The sequence below is a fragment of the Prionailurus bengalensis genome, chromosome C1 (assembly GCF_016509475.1).
Source record: "Prionailurus bengalensis isolate Pbe53 chromosome C1, Fcat_Pben_1.1_paternal_pri, whole genome shotgun sequence".
Taxonomy (NCBI): Eukaryota; Metazoa; Chordata; class Mammalia; order Carnivora; family Felidae; genus Prionailurus; species Prionailurus bengalensis.
Window position 1 is genome coordinate 54,958,211 of NC_057345.1, and position 23,203 is coordinate 54,981,413.

Sequence of the window (23,203 nt, forward strand, 5' to 3'; positions counted from 1 at the left end):
CCAGGACCCTTTGCTTTAAGAGGGCCCTAGCCTGGTCTTCCTCCCGCTACGCTCTGCTCCAGGAGGTGAGAAGGCAGGCGGGCTAACGGGCAGCTGTGCTTCCTGATCCAGACTACACTGCATCCAATGGGCCCCGTATGTTCTCTACCCAATGGCTCTGAACCCACTTCCAGGGCCTGTACAGGCCTCTTTCCTGGATATGTTGCAGGAAACATATCCTGCCCAAGGAGTAGCCAAGAGGCAGCAGTCCGGCTTGGAAGAGGTATGTGGGAGGAACTTGAACATGCAGGCTGTGGCAGAGGGTGCACAAAAGCTTGCACATGGGTTCCGTGGAGAAGAAATGGGACAGGGCGTGGGCCAGGAGCTAGGTGCCCCCTGCACTGCTATAACCAGGAATGCACATTACATGCTGGCCTTCCATGCTGCTAGGAAGGGGTGTCTGTCGAGGTGGGAGTATTGGAGGTAGCTCGAATTGTATCTTTATCTATTTAAACTTACGTATGTGGCCTCATGAATGCCAGAGTTGACCCGGATTAGAGGGCAGACTAGAATGAAAATCAGTTCTGACGGCCAAGTGGGGCACTCGAATATTTTCCATCCAACTTTTCTCACTTTCCTCCCAGATGTATATAGAACTGGAGGCAGCAAAGGGAAGAGAGCTTACAGGTACAAGCCATGAGTTTGAGTTCTAGCTATGCCTCCATTGAGGGACATTATCTCAAACAGTCAAATCATTTTGAAACCTTGCTTTTCTTTATCTACAAAACAAAACAGTTGGAGAAGGCTATTTCCATGGTCTCCTGCAGCTTTTGTGTTTGTTGTTGGGGCAGTAATAGACAACCAAACTCCTTTTACAAGTGTATGTGTGCAGACATGTGCTACGCTCCTTACTGACATTCTGTCATTAATACTCTCAGCAGCCCTTTGGAATAGATATATTATCATCTTGATTTTACAGTAAAGTGAGATTTAAAGAGTTGAATTAAATTGCCTAGGGTAAAGAAGAGAGCAGGATTCACACTCGGGGCCATCTGACTCACCGTCATTGATCCCAATGGGACAGATAAATATAGACATATAGAAGTATTTAATAACCCTCACAAGGAAATTTTGTCATTTCTGGGATGTCTTATTCTTCTAACTCTGGACATCATTGCTTGTTTAGGTCTAGGTCAAAATCCTAGTCTGCAGATTCCATCCTCTAGGCCTCCAGACCAGCCCTTAATAATCTTAAACTCAATCTTCCTGGCTGGGAAATAGTGTCTTTTAACATAGAAGAGGGAGGAGAATAACCATAGTTATAGAAAATGGTTGTAAAGCACTCATCAAAAATGTGAATAACCGTATTAAACTAATCTGATGCCTATTGTGGACCAGTTTACTAAATTCAGGATCTATTTGTTTCCAAAATTCTCCATCATGGCCTAAGAGAAGACAGTGAAATTTTGTTTAAAAGACAACCTACCCCCAAATTCCCTTTTTATTCACCCCACAACATAAAAAGAAAATGGAGAGAGGCTATTCTTTTTTTAAAAAAACATCATTCAAATTTAATTGGGGCAATTTCATCATATATTACATCTTTTCTAGCATATGCCCTAAGACCATGAAACAGAAGAGCATTGCTTCAGTAGCAATAATTAATATAGGGACATTTCTAAGCCGTATTATTTGATGTGTGAAACTAAGGCAGAAGGAAAAAAAATTAAGTTTCCTTACAACTTACAGCCCGTTGACAAGTCCTTGAGACAGGCAGATGGCATCCTCTAGGAGGAGTTCAGCTGCCTCAATGATGACACTTTGCTAAGGGCAAAGGCAGTCTTAGCCCAATCCCCAATATCCTGTAAGTCTACTTAAACATATAAAAATTCCTTTGGAAACTTCCTTTATCTCTATCCCCCAGAATATATGTTGGCTATCATACTCCAAGCTTATGGCCCATTGATATACATCTGAAGGGTCTCATGACTGAGTTTTTACTCAGTAGTGATAAGTGACCTTTCCCTAACAGCAGCTAGCCCCTCAAGGTCCTGGAAACCTTGCTTCCAAAATACCTTAAGAGACTTAACTATCGCTACCCGCCTCCCAGCCTAAAAGTATACAATCCGTCACTCTTCACAACCCCAGTGCAGCTCTTTCTGCCCATGGGTCCTGTCCCCATGCTTTAATAAAACCACCTTTCTGCGCTGAAGACATCTCAAGAATTCTTTCTTGGCTGTCAGCTCCAAACACCATTATCAACCATATCATTATTGAGAGTGTATTGCGTGTTCTAAGTTTTACTCTTTGAAAACTTAACAAATGAAAGATTTTGAAAGTGTAGTGCTTTGAAATAAGTTTGATTTTTAATCTATTTTGCTTAACTTAAATATTTCTGCACTGATATTTACAGAACCATTTCCTTCATTGAGTTCCAATCCATGTACCCCAGTCTTTCTGCTAATTCATTTGAAAGTCCCCACATGATCAAATCCTTAAAAATAAAGCAGAAATGAAGTGAGGGCACATTACCTTTGCCTGTTGCACCTCAGGCTAGCTGATAAGACAGCACTATATTATCAATATCTGATAAATACATCATTTTAGGGGAGCCTTTCATTCCATATGAAAAACAAATCAGATAACTATATTTAGAGTATCACATATAAATCCAGAACACTAGTTTTGAAAAATGGAATTACATATATTAACGGAATAAATGTCTATTTCACACTTTTTATACTTCTTCCATGTCTTTTTTTTTCTTCTTTTAGATAGAATGTGTTCCAATCTGAAAAACTTCCAAAATCAGTGCCATTATTATCTATGAAAGAAAAGCCAGGGGTGGAGCTTACTCTTGTGCTATTTTTCCAAAACACTTTACGTCTAAGTAAGAGTGTGCTCAGCAAATGGAGATCCATCAGCATTCTGGAAGCCAGGACTTGCCAAACCAAAGATACTCGGGCAGACTTGTGCCACAGTCAATAGATTTCACGCTCTTGAAGGCACTATGCCAATAGTGGATGTGCATCCCAGCACATCTCTCCACTTAGCATTTTTCAGGAACCTGTCAGCCCCTCTCTGACTTGCCCATTTGTACGTGATGTTTCCCTCAACTGGTGCCAAACTGTTTAGTCTCCTGGAAATTTTACTGTAACTTCCTTTGTTTGATTTACTTTAAAGTAGCCAAGTGTTTCCACAAAGAAAGGACTGTTAAGTTATTTAGAAATGAAGAAGACAGTAAAACTTCTGTTTCTTTTGTTTCTGTTTTGGGAAGTGCCTGATAATCTTTTTCTCTTTAAGAAATACCCGATAGTCTTTTTCTTTTTATGGAGCAGAGTTTAAAGTCTATAAATCATGCATTTCTGCTCATCAGTCCTGTGTTTCCTTCTGCTAATTACTTGCAACTTAAAAAATATACCACTTCTGAAACCTAAAGCCTTCAGAGACTGAAGTTTAGTGAACGTATTGAAAATAAATTTCATCTTCATGGCTCAATTTTACCGTTTTATATTTTTTAGTGGTTCAATGTATGGCAACCTTGAAAGTATACCTTTAAAACTTTAAATGGCCAAGTTTCCTTCACTCTTTGCTAACAGCATAGTGCATAATGCTATAACCTTCAGCAGTTGTAAAGATGAACTTTGAGTACAGATACCAGGTCGTAAAAGTGATTAAATGAATTTAAAAAATTTAGATTTAGGATGAGAGTTTTGTCATTTGCTATCTGAAGAGGTAAATTTTAATGAGTTGTTTTGGAAAGAAAACAGTAGAAGAGAAGTCATCATCGAATAAAAATATCTTTCCAACTCAACCAAATAGGCTGTGTGCCAAAGCTGATTAGACAGGGCAAGGTGAAGTGGTAATTTGGCAACTATTTAATGACTTTGATCAGTATGAAAGTTGATAAATCAAGCCAAAAAAACATTGAAATATATTCTTTCCAGTTATAGTCACACATGGTTGCATTAAACAAAATCCCAGAACTTTAAGCCTAAAAGAGAACCTAAGGTATCATTGATTTTGAAGACTTCATTTTAGAGATGAGGACTAAATAATCTAATATACTCCAGATCTTTGCAAATATAAAACACAATCTAAATGAAAGGTAATTTCATTATGACATGACTTCTCCAGAGTCGTAAGGTTAATTAATGGAAGATTAAGGTAGTAAAATACAGGTCTGATTACAAATCCAGTTTGCTGTTCATCTTCAGCAAAAGGCTGATTGCAGTTAAGACGGGGGACATTCCCTCTATCATTTCCACTGATCTTTAACCTTCTCATTGCCCTTCTCATTACCTTTCTTGAGTAAAAGCTATACATGTCTTAATCACTTCAAGTAAAGAGAACTAAATTAGTATTCCTGAAAATTGTGTGCTCAAAGTCTAGCAGGAAGTATTTGAAATGAGTTACTTTAAGTGCCCTTGGCATTTTTTTTCACTTTTTGCTGTTTTAATTTCTGAATTAAAAAAAAAAAAAAAATATATATATATATATATATATATATATGTGGGGTGCCTGGGTGGCTCTGTAGGTTACGTGTCTGACTTCGGCTCTGGTCACGATCTCAGTTTGTGAGTTCGAGCCCCGCATCAGGCTCTGCGCTGACAATGAAGAACCTGCTTGGGATTTTTTCTCTCTCTCTCTGTCTTTCTCTCTGCCCCTCCCCCTTTTGTTCTCTGTCTCCTTCTCTCTCAAAATAAATAACTAAACTTTAAAAATTGTATGTATATATTATCAATGTATATACCTATATATGTTTGTGTGTATATATGTGTGTGTATATGTATATGTATGTATTTATTTACTATCAGAAAAATATCTCATTTTACAAAGGCGGACAGGATTACCATTTTTATCCTCACATAATTGAAATGATACTCAAGTTTTAAGTAGGTCCTATTGATCGAAACTGGACTTCCAACTTCCTCTCTACACTTGATATCAGAACATCTATTGAAAACCTGGCTTAAGAATACAAATAAAAATAAACGTTAAAAAAAAATTTAAAAAAAGGGGGGCGCCTAGGTGGCTCAGTCGGCTAAGTGTCCAACTTCAGCTCAGGCCATGATCTTGCGGTCCGTGAGTTCGAGCCCCATGTCAGGCTCTGTGCTGACCGCTCAGAGCCTGGAGCCTGTTTCGGATTCTGTGTCTCCCTCTCTCTGACCTTCCCCTGTTCATGCTCTGTCTCTCTCTGTCTCAAAAATAAATAAACGTTAAAAAAAATTAGAAAAAAAAAGAATACAAATAAGAGTTTTATGAGAACTTGAGAATGAAGAGATACGCACCTTTATCCTTCTCTTGGTATTCTATTGCTTTGAAGACTTCCCTTTGGCTCAAATACATCATCAGGCCTATACTAAGAGCCTACTCCTGACATGCCACACTTTGCGGCTTTCATTTTTGAAACCTGGCCCAAATCGGTTTGATCAGAGTTTTTTAAATCATTCTCTTACTAACTTATTGGTTAATATCGTAGTTAATATTTTAGTTCTCTGAGGCTTTATTTATGTTTACCCAGATTGCAGGCTCTTGAGGCCTACAATCATGTTTTGAATTTTTTGAGACTCCATCTATGCTTATGGTAGTAGGACTAAAACGTATCAAAGAGACATAGCTCTATTTCTGTTTAATGGTTAGGAGAAAAGAGGAAAAACTAATGAAGACTTTTGTTCATTGGTGGTAGTCGATTTAGGGTTTATCTTGTTTTAAAAAGCTCTCCCCAAAATTCTTCTTGATTTGGTCATTTAAGAAACTTGTTGACATGAGGACTTTTAATAGATATGAGGGGGGCGCCCGGGTGGCGCAGTCGGTTAAGCGTCCGACTTCAGCTCAGGTCACGACCTTGCGGTCTGTGAGTTCGAGCCCCGCGTCAGGCTCTGGGCTGATGGCTCAGAGCCTGGAGCCTGCTTCCGATTCTGTGTCTCCTTCTCTCTCTGCCCCTCCCCCCTTCATGCTCTGTCTCTGTCTCAAAAATAAATAAAAAACGTTAAAAAAAATAAAAAAAATAGATATGAGGACAGGTAATGACATCACTAGTCGGCACAGTATATTCAAAATGAAATTTTTTTTCATATTTTCAAAAAATTTAAATTAATGGAACATACTTAGACTATCTATTGGTAATATGAATTTCCAGTATACTCCTACAAGCCCAATTGATTGTGAGAAGCTAGGGACGCAGCTAAATCACGAATGATTGTCCTCCAGCTCCTACTCTAGATGTCCTACTCACCGCCCAGACAGGTCAGTTGAATCAGCCAGAACCTACCCATGTACCCAGGTGAAAGGGCATAGTGCCTGTCCTGCCACAGCCCCTAATCATTTGACTGCTACTGCCGGTTACCTTCTGTAATTGAGTCAGAATGACTTAAATATATCTGCATTTACTGATAGGTGTGTTTTTCTTGGACAGGTCCAGTACACTATTTATGTTTGCGACAGGGTGAGGTGCCGTTGAATTTTTCCTTGCTGTATTGTAACACTTTTTAAATATTTCTAAATCAGTATGATTTAATTTCAAAAATTTATCTAATTTTGATTACAATAATTAAAAACACTGTTTTGTTAATTCTCTCTCCTATATGTTTAAGGTATTAAAATAAGGTCATTGTCTAATGCTGCATTGTCGGTGGGGCATAGAAAAATTTTCAAACTTAGAAAACCATATATTGCTTTTCAAGAAAGAGCTTTTAGAGCCTTTAGTAAATCCTAAAATAAGAGAGTCTTGCCAAAAATAAATAAAAACATGAGCCCCTGGGTAGGAATGGGTTCTTTTTCTTTAAAGTAAGATAATATATTGGGTTAAAATAAGTAAAATAGGAACTCTTTCTCATACATGCTGGAGAACGTGGACGGAGCCTTCCTGGTGCTGGATGAGATTGTGGATGGCGGGTGAGGACCAGGGCTGGAGAGAAGAGGGGCTGCCCAGGGACACTCACAGCAGGAGATGCCTTTGAGGTTCAACAGCACTAGATTGTACCAAGCACACTGTTGGCTCTCTGGCCAACTCTTCCCTCCCTGCCCCCCACCCCGGCATATTCCCAGTGCTCCCATCCCCCCACCCCACTCACGAGGATGGAGGTTGATTTCAATGTTAGCCAAAGTCAAGCAAACAAGAAAGTCATCTGATGCTGAACTCTGGCAGACTGTTGAAAGGCAGGGTTTGGGAGAATGGTTTGATCTCCAGTGCCCAGAAAAAAAAGGGCAGCACAGACCCCTGCCCCTCTCTGGAAGATCTCCATCCTGCTCCCTACTGCCTGCATACCTCCCACTCTTAGAGTTCCATTCCAACCTCAGCTAGATGCGTGACCTGGGCCACTGCTCATTCTGCCCCAGCCTTCCTTTCCTCATCTGTCCGATGGGGATAGGGGACTGACTACCTTCCTCATAAAAAAAAGAAAAAAAAAAAAAAAAGGAAGAGGAGATGTTAGTCAAGAAGAAGTCAGGAAAGATTTTTCTGTTTTGATCACTGCTTTTCAGATCTAGCCCTGAGATCCAGGACTGCTTGCCCAGAGAACTCTGATTCTGCCTGAGGAAACATTAGTTAAGGGGCATTTTGTGGGGATTTTTTAGGTCCATTCCTTCACTTAAAAGCATATTTGCTCTCAAAGTTCCCTATGGTACCAGGATAGAGCATTAAATAAAGGGCCACTTTCTCCAAGTGTATAGCTCTTTGTTATTTTTGTGTTGCCAGATCCAAGGTAGCAAGGTAAGGAGACATACCTGAAGAGTGCTTTCCCGCTTACACAGAGCTCTCCATGTTATCGTATTCTGATGCTCACCAGGAGGAAAGCATTCATATATCCTCACTTCGGTGTGAAAGCAGGGTGCAAGACTGATTTGTCACTGATTTGTCCAAGCCCTTCAGCTACTAACCGGTGATGCCTAGAATCAAATCTTTTTCTTTTTGCTCCAAAGCCAGATGATTTAAAAATACAAATTAAAGGAGGGGCGCCTGGGTGGCTCCGTCAGTTAAGCGTCCAACTTCGGGTCAGGTCATGATCTCATGGATCATGGGTTAGAGCCCCGCATCGGGCTCTGTGCTGACAGCTCAGAGCCTGGAGCCTGCTTCAGATTCTGTGTCTCCCTCTCTCTCTGCTCCTCCCATACTCATACTCTGTCTCTCTCTTTTTCAAAAATAAATAAACATTAAAAAAAATAAATTACAAAATAAAAATTAAAGGGAAATCCACAGGGTAATTTATTATATTCTTATATGGCTTGGTAACAAAACCAAGTCTATGTAATCATAGACTTTTAAAGCTAGAACTCAGTCAAGGTCCCTTCTTGTTTTTTAGACCTCAGCATAGATGTAGATGTTATTTCTTTGGAGAGAACTTCTCTAATTATCTGAACTCAGTACCTTGTTGGTTTTACAATTTGTTATCACAGTTTATGATTTTTAGTTTTTGTTGTGGAACTTAGCTTTTACTCCTCTCCTCCCTTAGACTATAAGGTTTTTGGTGACATGAATTGTGTCTACCTTGTTCACTATTGTAGTTCCAGGATTTAAAATGGCTCTAGGCACATGGTAGGCATTCAAACAAATATCATTTGCATGAGGCTCAGAAACTTAATCTAATTTGTCCAGAAGCACGTATGTTGTTAGCGGCAAATCCATTAGAACCCAGCCATCCTGTTTCCTGTTGCACAAACACGGTGTTGCTTGCCATGCCCAATTCATTTTGCTAATTGTTCAGCTGAATGAGAACCCCCCCACACCCAATCTGGTTTACAGTGACTCTTCAAAGTACCCTCAGATGCAGCAAACTCTTGCCCCCAAGCCTTCTCCCAAACTCAAAGTCAGACAACAGAGAACAAAGTCATCAGGGCCAAATGCTATTTCTTTGTGAACAGAAATATGACGCACACCTTGGCTGTTATTTGGCTCGGTGTTGGGGTATTTGGTCTACCTTTCTCTTGAAAAGGCTACATCCTGTGGCCAAGAATCTAAGCCCTTCGGAGACAGGCAATGCATGTGCAGCTCTGAACATATCTATGAACACGTGTTGTGTCTGAAACTCAGCCTCTCCACATATCTGTTGTGTCTGGAGTATAGCAGCTTAGTCATTCTGTCATCGTCTGGTTGTGTTTTCTGACATATTGCTGATACTGCTCTCACTGCTATCCCAGCCACATATTCAATTAATTCAGATATGTTACTAGACTGACCTCCACTGTGGCAATCTGAGCAAAATGAATATTTGGTGCCGTTATCATTACGCGAGGCAACTTGTGGCCATTCGTGGTTTTTGTCAGTATTTGAACAGTTCCAAACTTAATTTGAGGAAATTGGCTACGTCATGGAATCATGAATGGATAGAGTTGGCCACAGCAGGACATCTCAGAATATATATATGTATTTTTTAAAGCTACAGTTTTAACACAAGGCCATTTTGAGTTAGTTTCATTTGACAGGCTTCATCTATCTTTCTGGCAATTCTGGTTTACACTCCTTAGACTGGTGAATAATCGAAGTGTCACCCAGAGAGCCAGAACTTCTATGAGTAACTCGTGTGTCATGTAATCAATATGACATAGCACTGCATCACACCTGCAGTAGCGTGTTGTGGGAATTGTGTAGTTAATTACACCAGCCTCTGTCAACAACAAGAGAAGGGTTGAGATGCCGCAGAGCCGGCTGAAAGCTCCGCCCAAGTGCAAACCCATGCGAAGAACGTCCCATAAGCTCAGATTCTTTTAAAATTCAGAGACAAAACTGAGAAACAAAACATCAACTTCAAGTATAAACCCTGTGGAATCAAGTACAAGTGCTGCAGACACTTTGCCAATCGCTTTATGTTTAATTTCTAACCTTCCATTTTTAAGTTGGAAAAACTTAGCCTCTGACTCAGTGACTTGCCACGTTTCTCAGACTGGGATTTTATTTCCAGACTCAGCTGGATGCTCAGCTGATTGTATGGCATGCTAGTAAGATGTTGAGTTTGCTGTTAGAGGCCTGTTTATGCTGTTAGACCCCCTGGTAAGGCCAGCTATAATCAGAACCCCCTCTACATCGTGTGTATGACCTACACATCCAACTCTGAGACTACTTTTATAAGCCTTCCATGAAGCGGCAAACTATATCTTTGGGGGTGCACTGTTGTGCAAAGCACTCATCCATCGCTTTTAAATTGTGGTAGCTAATAATAAGAAAATGAAATGTGTGATAAAAATTTTTATAGAATAAAATTAGTTTATGACCACCGTTTTTATCCTTTATATAGTTCAAAACTATGTTCAAGTCTCCCACCTGTGGCACATTCTTCTCAGTTTGCAAATGCAGAGTCTATCGTAGGGATTACCAAAATGCCAAACCTGATAATTTATTCAGGGAATAAAATGATGTGTCTGTGTAGCCCATGGATTTCTTTTATTTATTCAATGGTCCCTAGAGGTGATCCTGGAAATTTCCAGACTGGAGGCCTATACCAGCCCTGGGAAGTTGTTAACCCAGAAGTAATGACTTCCACAGCAGACTTTGAAGCATCACATTGTCTTTTATCTCAAAGGGTATGTGACCATAGTTAGCTGAAATCAATATAATTAATTTAAAACACAATATATGCCACATGATGTATTTAAAGGATTAGAGGAGTAATCTCAAAAACCAGCTAGGGTAGATTTTTGTAGCTGCAAAAATATTGGGAATTCTAATAAGATTATACATAGTGCAGAATTTTAAACAAGCCAGGAGATGGTCCAGTAAAATTGGGTATCAATTCTTAAAGAGAATCATGACCAATACTTACGGAGTTATAAAAAGAAAGCAGATGTTTGGGGGGTAATTTTCCTGTTCTGTGTCACTGGCTTTCAAGTCAGATATGAAGGTCCTGTTTTCTGCTAGTCAGTAGAGGACACTAGACTGGATGGTGACCTATGGTAAGTTTTCTAATTTTAAAAGTATAGTAAGTTATAGAACTTCTTGCTGTGAAATGGTTCAACAGAAACCTTAGTCATCTGCTTTGGAATCACATTAACGCTCCCATGGCCTTAGAACTTGCTTTAGAAGCTTGAGGTTAAATATTAGCCATTAGGCAGAGAAAAAAAATTGTAGACAGCTTAAATGCAAAAACAAAAGGGTAACTAAATAGTGTACTTTGATTCCTTGATTTTTCTTAGTTGCTGCAAGGATTTTTGTCATCTGTTAAAGAAAGGCCTTTGCTATCTTTTGTCAGGCCAACGCCCAAATTTGCCAAAGTACCTCTTTTTTTTTGGTCTGTTTCCATTATTAGCCAGATTAAAAGGTAAGGGTCAAATATATAAAAGGCAATTGTGAAGCTCCAATAACAGATGCAGTGTTGCTGTGTTTCTTACCAGAAGGAAAGACCTCTGTCAAAAAGAACAAGTTTGAACATTTTAAATTATCTAAAAATATACAATACCTCTACACCTGACAGGGTATATGATTTTGAAATCCAGTCTCTTTATGGGATATTTGGGACCTGCGATATCTAGAACACACTTATACTAAAAAAAAAAAATGTTTACCTAAAATTTAAATATGTCTTTAATAGTGTCTTTTGTCTATTTAATTGTGTCACTGCAGCAGCTTTAAGAATTAAGAGAATGTTAAGTCATGAGAAATTTCTGTAAACATTCTTATGGGAATTACTTTGGGTATAGAAGAGGTCCATTTTTTAGTGTCGCAATAGTGTATACCATATCTCCTCTTAAAATGTTTTCAGAAATTCCAGGAAAAACGGACAGCAGCAAAAAGAATAAATAGGAAGAAACACTTAATAATTTTGAGGGCCGTTCAAGACCTGCTGTCAAGTTGTAAAGTGTTGTATTTAAATTCTCATTGAGTTTTTGTCAATTCAATGTATGAAAGCACTAATGGTTTGTCCTTCTTTTAAAATGTCACTGGAGCAGGGGCGCCTGGGTGGCTCAGTCGGTTAAGCGTCCGACTTCGGCCCAGGTCATGATCTCACAGTTCGTGAGTTTGAGCCCCGCCACGTTGGCCTCTGTGCTGACAGCTTGGAGCCTGGAGCCTGCTTCAGATTCTCTGTCTCCCTCTCTCTCTCTCTGCCCCTCCCCAGCTCATGCTCACACTCTGTCTCTGTCAAAAATAAAGAAACTTAAAAAAAATTTTTTTTTATTTTAAATGTCACTGGAGCAGATACTTGTCCTTTAACCAGCAAGTAGAATTTATTCAATTTTAGCTTCATGATAAATGCCAATGTTTTGTTGCAGAATATCCTAGAGATGTTCATGCTTGTTTTTCATTACATATTTGTATGGTTTACTACACCCCTGGGCAGTGAAGAAGAGAATCACTCAATTCTAGTATGTTTAGATGAATTTCTTTCTGATGTGGCACAGGGACAGTTAGAATGACCTAACGTTATCCCCTGGTGGACTGAGGGTTTGCTCCAGAATATTGGCACGGCAGCGCTTGTCTTCTGGGATGGCCCACCATGGAACTGTAGTTTCTATTTTAGTAGATGTTAGTGGACAATGAATGGCATGTTCTTCCATCCTGAACCCTATTACCTATTCACTCAGTTCAATTCCATTTGCCTCTCAAATAAGACAGACAGGTCATTAAAGAAACTGTGACATCACGTTTCAAACGGATGATAGAGAGGGAAAGATAAAAAAGGAGACAGGAGATGAGATGCTTACTGTCAGATAATCTGAAATGTTAAGAACTGTGGAAATTGTGAGTTTGATAAAGGGTTCCACAGAAAGTACGCTATATCCCTGCCTTTTGTTTACATCAGATTTGGTAAAGGACAGTATAGGTGCTTAGAAATTAGATTTCTTCACTTCTTTGGGTCTTCTTTGCATATAAAATTAGGGGTATGAAAAAAGCAATGTTGAAATAAAATGGCTCCTAGAAGGTAGCCATTTTATAACTAAAGAAACTGTGTCCATCACTGAAAACAACCTGAGCCCCCCCACCAAAACTCAGTTTATCTTGCACAGAGACCGGAGCCCTCCTTACTTGCACATTTCACTGAACTGTGTGCTGCGGTTGCAACTTCCTCTACCACCGCTAGCATTCTGAGGAGGAATTTTCAGCCCCCTTGCTTTCCTGATGCCCGGGAATTCTGATTAAGTTGTGACTAACAGAGTGTAAAATGTGAGTCAAAATTTAGTCCCTAATAAAGTCATTGTGACTTTAATGACTTTGGTAGTTGTTTCATACTGCAAAAACAGGAAGGTCCCACACAATAAGGCGCCTGTCTCACAGATGGGCTCCTGCGTAGACGGCCACCCACAGGGGAACTGCTGGAGCAGTCTTCCTCTCTTTGGCTCTTTTTTTTTCTTTTTTTCTTCTTTTTTTTTTTTAATCCACACAGTTTTCACCTTCAGACTTCAGCGTGAGGTTATCAATAAGAGGAAGGTGCTTGTTTACCTAGTTTTTGATAGGCTGAAGATAGATTGGATCACTAAAGATTCACTCCTCAGTGAAACTCAGGTCACCCCCACCCCCCCTCACAAGCCCAGATTAGTCTTAAAAGTAGCTCCTCCATGTGCTTGATACTAGCCCCTGGTGTTCTTACTCTTCCAAATTTATGTCTTACAAACATAAAACCACCAAGTTTTAGAACTGGGGTGAGTCTCTGAGATCCTTCTACATTAAGCCTCCTGTGCAATTAGTGTAACTAAAAACTCTTTACCAAGAGAGCTCCTAGGTTGCCTGTGGATCTCTGCACAAAGCTCAAACCAGAACACTCGTGAAAAATATAGAAAAGTGATCAAGTGTTCCATCATTCCACAAAAAAAATGGCTCATAGGAAAATAACCTCCGTATGTAGCATTGAAGTGAAATCAAAAATTAAACTCATAAAACAAAATGTTCCTATCAAGTGTAATTGAATTTCAGCTTTTGCTATTATGTATTTTAAATAACTTCCCACTCTGAAAGGTAGCCTATTTGAAAACATTCACCTATGATTTTATAAAGAAGATATATCCTAGGCAAGCAAGATTAAATCACTTACAGAGAATAATATCTTTTTCCATTTTCAAAAAATAATTGCAATTTCTAGCGGTGTTCGCAAATCTAGTGTTGGGCGTAAGCTTTAGGAGGCCTTGGAGGAATTTGTGTTACTAAGGGTCCATTCACAAACTGCTTGTGCTCAAAAGGGGCTCTGGCCATTTCCTCTGGGGACATTATTTCTAGGTAGGCTTTAACAGGGTTTTCTTGTGAAGGCAGATTCTTAACAGAAAAATAGGATCTGTGTACATTAGGTAGTAAAGACACATTTATCTTTGACATAGTGCACTCCTGTTTGTGGATTTCTCTACTGCATTTGACAAAGTAAATAATGTCCATTCCCTTTCAATCCTGTAACTGCTTGGGACACAGTTTCACTCAGTAGAGCTGTTTTACCTTCCTCTCTGGGCGGAACACACAACTTGCTAAGTAGACAGGGAGATTCCAAGAGTCTTAGAGTATCAAACTCTGGAGGCATGAGAAACGCTTCTTTTCTGTTGCTGGTGACTTATTCTTACAGACTGAAGCATTTCCAATTTGGGTTGTTTTTCTCAGTAGTGTTGAGAGAGTTTTATTTTCTGGGAAATATCAGTTGCTGGTAAGTATCGTGTCCAGACTGTGGGAGGCTGCCACAGAACTTATCGTAGAATCATGACAGGTTCAGATTGAAAGGCTGAGGGCCGAAAACCATGCATCATTTTCATTTTATGTATGAGAGGTGAAGTGACTTCACAGGAGTGTTAAGAGAGCTAAGAATGAAAAGATTTGTGTACTACATTGTGGCTGTCTCTGGCTCAACAGAAATAGCCTTCATATGGGAGTCTGACCCTGAAAACCCAACTAAGCCAAATTCTCCAACTGTCTCCTCGGCCTGCGTATCTCAAGCACAGTTCATATCCCGCTCCACTCCTCGGTGTGTTTCATCACACAGGCCAGCACAAACCATTCTAATTGTCCTCTACCTTATTAGAATGTAAAAGATAGCCCTGTCTGCTCCTTGAAGGCCAGGTCTGCCTTTCTTAGTTTATACAGAGCTCAACATAAGTGGGCTCGTCATAAATGCTTTTTGATGAGAGCGATGATCGCCTTAGTCAGTGTGGTTGGGCCCTCCCTTATGGAGGAGGAAAACCACAGGTTGTTGCTAAGCAACATTTTAGGACTGGGTCAGCTTCTGACCCGGCATGACCTCCATTTGCGTACTTCATCGGGTTAATGTGTTTTATGGTTACCTCAGGACGACTTTGTTTTTGGTGGCGTTGGCCATCTGTAAGCATGAGAAGGAGGGAGGTGATATTCATCTCTCACTTCTTCTGTAGCTTATTCCTTCCCTAAGCAATACAGGAAAGGTGAAGAGTTTGGCTTATTCTCAGCCCTGTAGCTGAGAGGCACTTCCCTGCCCCCACACTGAGCCTGAATGACAGTATATCCCAACAGGATTTTGTGGCAATGGAAGGTCAAAGAAAGAGAGGAAGGAGAAAAGTTTTTCCCTTCTGAGACTTTTATTATTGAATTTCTACCTGCTTCTATATTCTGAGCTAAGGAGCCAATATGACTAATAAAGAACCAGCCCCTCTCTGTCCAGACTGTTAACTGTTGTGGTTAACTCACATGCCTTACTTCATCTGACTATTTCTACTAGGATAGAAGTTCATTAAAAGCATTAAAAGGGGTTTCCCCCTCCCTTTTTTTTTTTTTTTTTACTGCTCTATCTTTAATGCTTTGCCTGGTATGTTTTAGATGTTCAATAAATATTTATCTAATACATGATAAAATGGTTTTGTTTGATCTAGTACAAATGTGATTGACTCTAAAATCTTCCTAAGTATTTCACAGGCCAAAGGAACCAAACTGAGGATGGGGTGTTTGAATGTTACATTTGGCTAAGTCTTATGCAGAGATATAGTTAAAGGAATCATCTGTCTATGTGCTTTTTTTTCAAGATATTTTTACAGTGCTTCAAGTTAAGTTTCCTCCTTTGCCAGAACTTAGCTGCTTTATCAGAGCATAGAATCCAGCCTTTTCCAGCTTCTAAGTCTTTAGTGTAAGTGCCTGACTTTTGAGAAGTAAAAATGAGAGGCCATGATGACCAAGCAGGTATGTCTTAAAAAAATAAATAGCTTAGAACTTACACAATTCACCTGGCGTTCAAAATTGCATAGAGGTTCAGTAGCTAAAATACACTGGCTGAGACCATTGACCCAGGGATCCCTGGTTATTGTTACTAACATATTGTATCGTGGGAAAACACACATTCGCAAGCAGGGCTCCCCAGAACCTCTTTGAGGACAAAGCGGAGTGCGGTGGGCCGGGAGGCAACAATGCTAAGCTGCGTTGCCTTCAGCTAGAAAGGCTGGGTCTCCTGGGCACAGGCAGTGGCATGACAGGGGCTTGGATGCTTGAAGTGAAGCCATTGTTGGTGCAGGATGCTCATTTGAAAGGAGAATGCCTCACAGGAAAGAGAGCCAATTGCGTGTGGGGGCTGTTGCCATGGTGCTTTGCTATTGCTTTAACATGCTGTACTTGAACTTCTGGGAGTCCAAGGGTGGGGTAACAGAGAGGAGGGAGAAGAAGGGGGGTGGGATGGGCCTGGGAAGCTCACTGCATTAAGGCTCTGGTCTTAGACTTTCCTCTAGCCTGTGCTGTCTAATGCTGACACGGGAAAGGGGGAGGAGGAGGGAGGGAGGGAAGGAGAGAGAGAGATTGAGAGAGTCTACAGGAAGGGAATGACTTTCTCAACATGTCCTAGATTGCTAGAATGAAATGAAAATTAATTTAACTCCTAGATATTTCTAACATGAATTAAAAGATGTTTAGCACTAAAATACCAAAACAGCATAGTCATTCATAACCCAAAAAAATTCACCATGCCTGCAGCAAATGATAGCTTACGTTTCCTAACACATTCCAGATCCTAGATTGAAAAGGTGAAATGTGTTTAATTCATTTGTCGAATGCAATCTAATATGCATATTAGTGAGCTGATGCAGTGGAGAAAATGGCATTCTGCAAATGATTTTTTAAATGAAGTGCGTTAATTCTATTCCTATTTGTTTGATTGTGAAAGAAGGCTAAATACATCGGCACACACTGTTGGTGTGCAAAAAATCCTCCAAAAAGCTAGCTTTTAAAAAAGTACTTGTGTTCTGAAAGCCTAGTCTGAAGACAGCCACAGTTCTAACCTGTTCTCAGTTTTAAAAAAATGTTTAGGAAGTAAATGAATCCAATGCACGATCACTTTGAAAACGTTAGAGTGGCTGAGTGCAGAGAGGGCGGTCTCTGCAGTGGAGAGAGGGTTAAGAACACCTAGTTGAAATGGGGGAGGGTAGGGACTTCGGATTTACTTAAATATTCATGGGGCTTCCTCCATTTTAATCTTCTCCTTTTTAAAAGATGGCTGTGTTTCCCAGTCTGGCAACCCCACAGGAAAGAAGAATTGCTCCTTCCTTGCAGAGTTCAGCTGAGCAGGACTAATCTAGAGTGGAAACCCCTTCGGCCACCAGGACTATTCATAATTCATAAGGGCTGCAAACCAGCCAGCTGAATACATTTAGACAGGCTCTTGCTCCTTCGTGCAATTCCTGATTTCATTACTCTCTCTGCCAGGAAAGAAGCAGCGAGCGTAGGCTTCTTGTAAGAATGGAGTGTGAAGATGGGCTTTGTTTGGATTAGGAAATGCCCTAAATTTTGGAGACTTTGTCTTTTATAAGCTTTGATTATTTTACCACTGAACCTGCAAGGCTTTCCCCATCCTTTCTCGGGACTGCTCTCTCAGAACAGTGAATTCTTTCCAAGGGATTTGTGGATTGTGGCGAGGAGAGCTTTCCAAAATGCCTGAGGCAAACTATTTGTTATCTGTATCTTGGGGTTACATCAAGGTGGGTTAATTTGATTCTGTTATGTGTCTTTGATAGAATGTGAAACATTTACATCTGTACGCTTTCTGTGAAGTAGCAAACATCTGTAATGATTTCATTTGTGTTGTCACTGAGCCCACTGAGGCTGCTTAGTGTAAAATAACAGCATGTTATATTACATTGTATGTAAATAGACTGTGCTGTATTTTAATTCTATTCTCTTTATGCAGCTCTGTTTGTAAAGGATGCATCTTTTTTTCCTCAGTTTTCTCCTAAACTTTTTACATATATCTCCTCTCACATGGTATTTTCGAGTTAATTTCCAATAAATATATTTTAAAAGTTGTTACATTTTCAAGTGAAATTATCATGACTTCTATTAAAATCCCTTTTCCTACATTTGCGTCTTCAAAAGAAATCAGATGTTAATTCTAACAAATCTTAAGAAAACCTCTTTTCCCTAAGGTGACGTTGGAATAATTTCACATTAAGGAGGCTTTGTACTTTGCAGAAACAGTATCATTTATTTAATAATACCTGCTCCTCCAATCTCTTGGTTCTTAGTAAAGTTGAAAATATCTGAAGTGATCATTTGCTATTTTTTTAGGTGGTTAACACATTTTTCTTCTTCACATACAGTTCAAGAGAATGCTGAACCGGGAGCTGACACACCTCTCAGAGATGAGCCGATCAGGGAACCAGGTTTCTGAATACATTTCAAATACTTTCTTAGGTAAGATATTAACTGGGAAACCTGTTTCATAATTGAGATTTTTCAGTATTAATCTCTGCAACCCATCAGTGACATCCCTGTGTGAGTCTGGAATGGGGTGAAGTTACAGAAAAAGCCATTTTCAGTAAGAACTAAGGACAACATTTAAGGTTAAAAAAAACTAGCAGAAAGATGTTACAAAGAGAAGAAAAGATTGAAAATACCCATCAAAGACAGAAGGTTATTATAGGCTAATTGTATTTCTGTGAACCTCAGGTCACCCCTTATCCACCCACCCCCTTCCATCATGGCCAAGACATCTGAAAGGTAGGGTGGGGGCGGGTGTTCAGTCATCTAAATCTGAGGGGCCACCCTATTGGCTCTTTTGACATGGTATTCTTTAAATTCTGCCTATAAGTGGGCTTTGAGCAAAAGACTTCCTCTTAGGTGGTTTGTAAGAGATGTGGTTGGAGAATAACTGTGTGGTGATTTGGCCCAGAGGAATAAGCTTTGGAAATAATTTGACTGTTGCTTTGCTGAGTTATTTCATAAAGATAAATGGGAAGAAAAGAATGTTCACATCTCTGAAAGATTTGGCTTTCTGCAAGCTGCATCCTTATCTTCCCAATCTGATGTTTGATCTATTGTGCTCTGTTGTCACATTGCTGGTATTTAACTCATGACACTGACAGAAAAGATTTGCATCAAAGATCCTCAACTACTGTCAGGCATCCTGTGTGATACTAGGGATTTCTGAGCTCATGTTTAAAGCCATTCTATTGTATAGTGATATAGTGACCGTATTTGGATTATTTTTTTCTTTAATAAAGATATGTGGGATAGGCGAATCTGTCCTTCAAGGTAAATGGGTAGCATCTAGATTCTGATTCTGTTGACTTTCAAATACTGCTGAATTATGCTCCTTTACCGAACTCCACTATGCAGGGAAATGACCCATTCTTACAGCTGAACATCACACCTCACTTCTTTTTGGCATAGCTACACATCATTAAATCCATGAACATTTGCTTTGGGGCCTCATGGAAACACACACCTCTTCTGGTTTTATTTTAAAAAAAAAAAAAAAAAAACAGAAACAAAAAAACCCAGTCCTGTTTCTCTAATGCCAGAGCAGTTTCTGCTGTCAGCCAATCAATCTCTGATCAGCCCAGTGCAGAGCTCAAGGCAGTGCTCTGCAGCGGACAGGCAGAGGCACAATTAACAAGTGCTTTTCCAACTGTTTCCAGTATGTGGGTGCCTTCGGCACCTGGTTCTCTCCAGCTGCAGTTACAGCACTTTGGTCAAGGAACAAAGGAGAAGAATTTTCATATATCCCAGCTCCAAGGAGACCTAGCATCTAACTGAACACAAAGTTCAGTTATATATACTGATCCTTTTCTTATGCATTAACCCCCTTCATTCCTTTGAAGACAGTCATCCTCCACTGTCCATTTCAAATGTGCTCTGCTCTGTGCAACACCCAATTACAGTCGTACAGGGACTGTACGTTGAGGAAAACCAATTCTCCAGGTTAATGACTATGGGAGAGAAGAAGAAAATCTTGATTAGTGCAAGAACTCATTTTTGTGCTCATAAACATTGCATTTTAAAATGCCAAAGCTGGGGTGCCTGGGTGGCTCAGTTGGTTAAGCATCCGACTTCGGCTCAAGTCATGATCTCATGGTTTGTGAGTTCGAGCCCTGTGTCGGTCTGTCTCTGTGCTGACAGCTCAGAGGCTGCAGCCTGCTTCGGATTCTGTGTCTGTGTCTCCCTCTCTCTCTGTCCCTCCCCCGCTCACGCTCTGTCTCTGTCTCCCTCTCTCCCAAAAATAAATAAACATTAAAAAACTTCAAAAAAAAAATAGAATGCCAGGGCTTATCTGTCTTCCCAGAAGAGACTCTCAGGACTGGAGTAAGGCGGCATGAGCCCTTTGTCATCCGAGACTGTGCAGAGGCAGCTGTCTTACACTTGTAGTCCCTTTCACCATCAGCTTGCCAAGGAAGGCAAGAATTGTTTAGCATACTAATCTTTCTTATCATCGTAGGCTATTAAGTGAGAAAGCTGATAAGATATTAAAGATGAGCTCTCAGGATCAACATTGTGTGTCTCAAGAACAGGCAAAGGTCAACTCTCTCTTGAATATTTCATTTGCCATTTGGCACATCTGTTGAGGAAAACCAATTTTTGGCTTCTCATTAGTCCAAAAAATTAAATTATCAAGAACAAGTTGTTGGGGAAGGTGTTAGAATCTCAATTCTTATAGACTCAGCCTTAGGAAGGTGTGTGTGTGTGTGTGTGTGTGTGCGTGCGCTCAAAGTAGACCTGATCAAACAGACCAGACAGATTAAAATTTTAAATATTCTTGGGAAAATATAGGTAGAAAAAAAATCAGTTATATAAACAAAGATACATTATTTGCCTCATCTTACAATGGGAGCACTGGAATAGATGGCATCCAGATCCCTTCCAACTCTACCATTCCAGGACTGTGCTACAGACTGAGTCTTTCAGTTTTGTTAAGACATACCTGGCAGTCTGGATTCTCTGTAATAGACTGTAGGCTTGCAATTTGACAATCCCGAAAAGCAAACAAACAAACCAGACTTGCTTCCAAACTGCAAATGCAAGACATGGAACTCTGAATCCTGTCTTGTGGGTGAATGTCCCTGGAGAAGAAGCATGAATGCATCTTTCTTTGTAAACTGTCAGATCCGCAAAAGACCCTCATGGCCTTGTCGTCCAATTCCCCCATTTTACTAGAGAGAAAGCGGGCTCAGAAGGGCAAAGGAACCTAGTCAAGATTACCTGGCTATTCTGTTCCTGAGCCAGAGCTAAGGCTTTGCCCTCTTGACTCCCAGACCTAAATACCCTGTCACTGCTTTAACTAGGAAAGAAGGCTGTTAGGAACTCAGACCATCACATTTAAGGGCATTTACATAATAGGTATATTCTTTTGGAGAAAAGTCTGTAGGAATCAAGATTGTTGGACCTAAAAAATAAAATATGTTTATTAACAGTTCCAAGTAATATAAGCGGGTCTTATCAGAGCACGGCAACCATCTTAGGAAAATATGAGAAGACCTTAGCGCTTTAAAATTAAAGAGCATTATTACAGTAAGAGTCCTTGAATGTTAAAATGCATCATCTGGGAAGGAGGGGATCCCTTACTCCAGTGGTCTGTGAAACTTGTGCTGTTTCCATCTAAAGGATGGTGTCTAGATGGAGGAGTTGGAAGGCAGCAAAAGTCCATTTACCAACCAGGCACTTACTGATGCTTATAGGATCATGAGCTCCAGGTTGCTTGGAGAAGTGAGAGGAAGTGAAGCAGGACCTACAGGGAGGAAGCATAGGTAAAGCAAGATATCTAGATATGATATTATAATTTAGTAAATATTTTTACAAACAGAGAAAAGTCATTCTTTTAAATCCCCTACTGTGTCTCAAAGAGTAGAACATGGAATTTCAACAATGCAAGGAAAAGAATTTAGAAATTTTGCATGATTAAATGCTGTGCTCTAATAAGAAAAACACCTCCAGTTATGCCATTAGCAGAGTTTTGACATGACCATTTTTTGCATCTGTTGTTTTTTTTTTATTTGTTTTATGCTTATCTGCTATTTCTCCACTGTATTTTAACTGTTCTGTAAGTGTAAATTCACTGTGTTTATGGCGATTCTTTAAGTCTGTGTTTCAGGTTATTTCTACATTACACCGGCTAAGCTTTTAACAGAGGAATTCAGAATAGGAATAGGGAAGCCTGTCAGTTGTCCCAGTGCCTGTACAGGGAAATACCCATTAGTGTCAACTTGGTGCTATCTGTGAATAATGACTTTCTTCTTTATTTTAATGGTCCAGACACAGTAGTGGTTCAGCTCAATTACTGGCTGCTGCAAGGAATCTTTAGTTAACACAGGGGAAAGCTGCTGGTCCCACTAGAGCTTTTTACATCTACAGCAGCATAGGGGAATCTAACAGTCTCTTTAATCAGACATGAGGAATGGCAAAGCACTGTCGTCGGGAAAGGCACGGGCTATTGTGGCTTTTCGTTCTACAAGAAGTAGTAATTATTAGGAGTGAAGTGACAGAGAGAAAAGTAATGTCAAGAATAATATGATATAGGGGCGCCTGGGTGGCGCAGTCGGTTAAGCGTCCGACTTCAGCCAGGTCACGGTCTCGCGGTCCGTGAGTTCACGCCCCGCGTCGGGCTCTGGGCTGATGGCTCAGAGCCTGTTTCTGATTCTGTGTCTCCCTCTCTCTCTGCCCTTCCCCCGTTCATGCTCTGTCTCTCTCTGTGCCCAAAATAAATAAACGTTGAAAAAAAATTTTTTTTAAAGAATAATATGATATATAGTGGGTTTTTTGCCAGAGATTGTGAGACCAGAAAGAAATTTGTAACAGGAACCTCAGGGCCTGGGTTCCATGTATGCTATTAAGTCACTGTGTCTGGAACTGAGTAATTGCAAAATAAATATCTGTTGAATAAATTGCCCTTTGAGCTTGGGCAGATTGCTGACTTCATCTGAAAAGTGAGGGTGTGGGATTATTATTGGTTCCCAAACCTGGCTCTGATCGTCAGTGTCACTTAGGAAGCCTTTTTAAAAATACTAATTCAGTAGGACTGGGTGGGGCTCATATTTTTCTAAAGTTCCCTGGGTGCTTCTGATGCTGAACCAGGTTGGAAACCCCTAAACCAACTGAAATGAC

At 40.1% G+C, this 23,203-nt stretch overlaps 1 protein-coding gene across 4 annotated transcripts in view; it reads left to right on the top strand.

The window, feature by feature from the left end:
* Nucleotides 1–23,203, top strand: part of PDE4B (phosphodiesterase 4B) — a 528,080-nt gene that overhangs the window by 491,049 nt on the left and 13,828 nt on the right. For 3 of the 4 annotated variants that reach the window (XM_043575198.1, XM_043575197.1, XM_043575199.1), the window contains one exon: nucleotides 18,427–18,520. In XM_043575198.1, the coding sequence (XP_043431133.1) occupies nucleotides 18,427–18,520 (94 nt within the window). Of the gene's footprint in view, nucleotides 1–17,237; nucleotides 17,809–18,426; nucleotides 18,521–23,203 lie in introns of those variants that run through there. The other variant, XM_043575200.1, reaches the window with a different exon arrangement.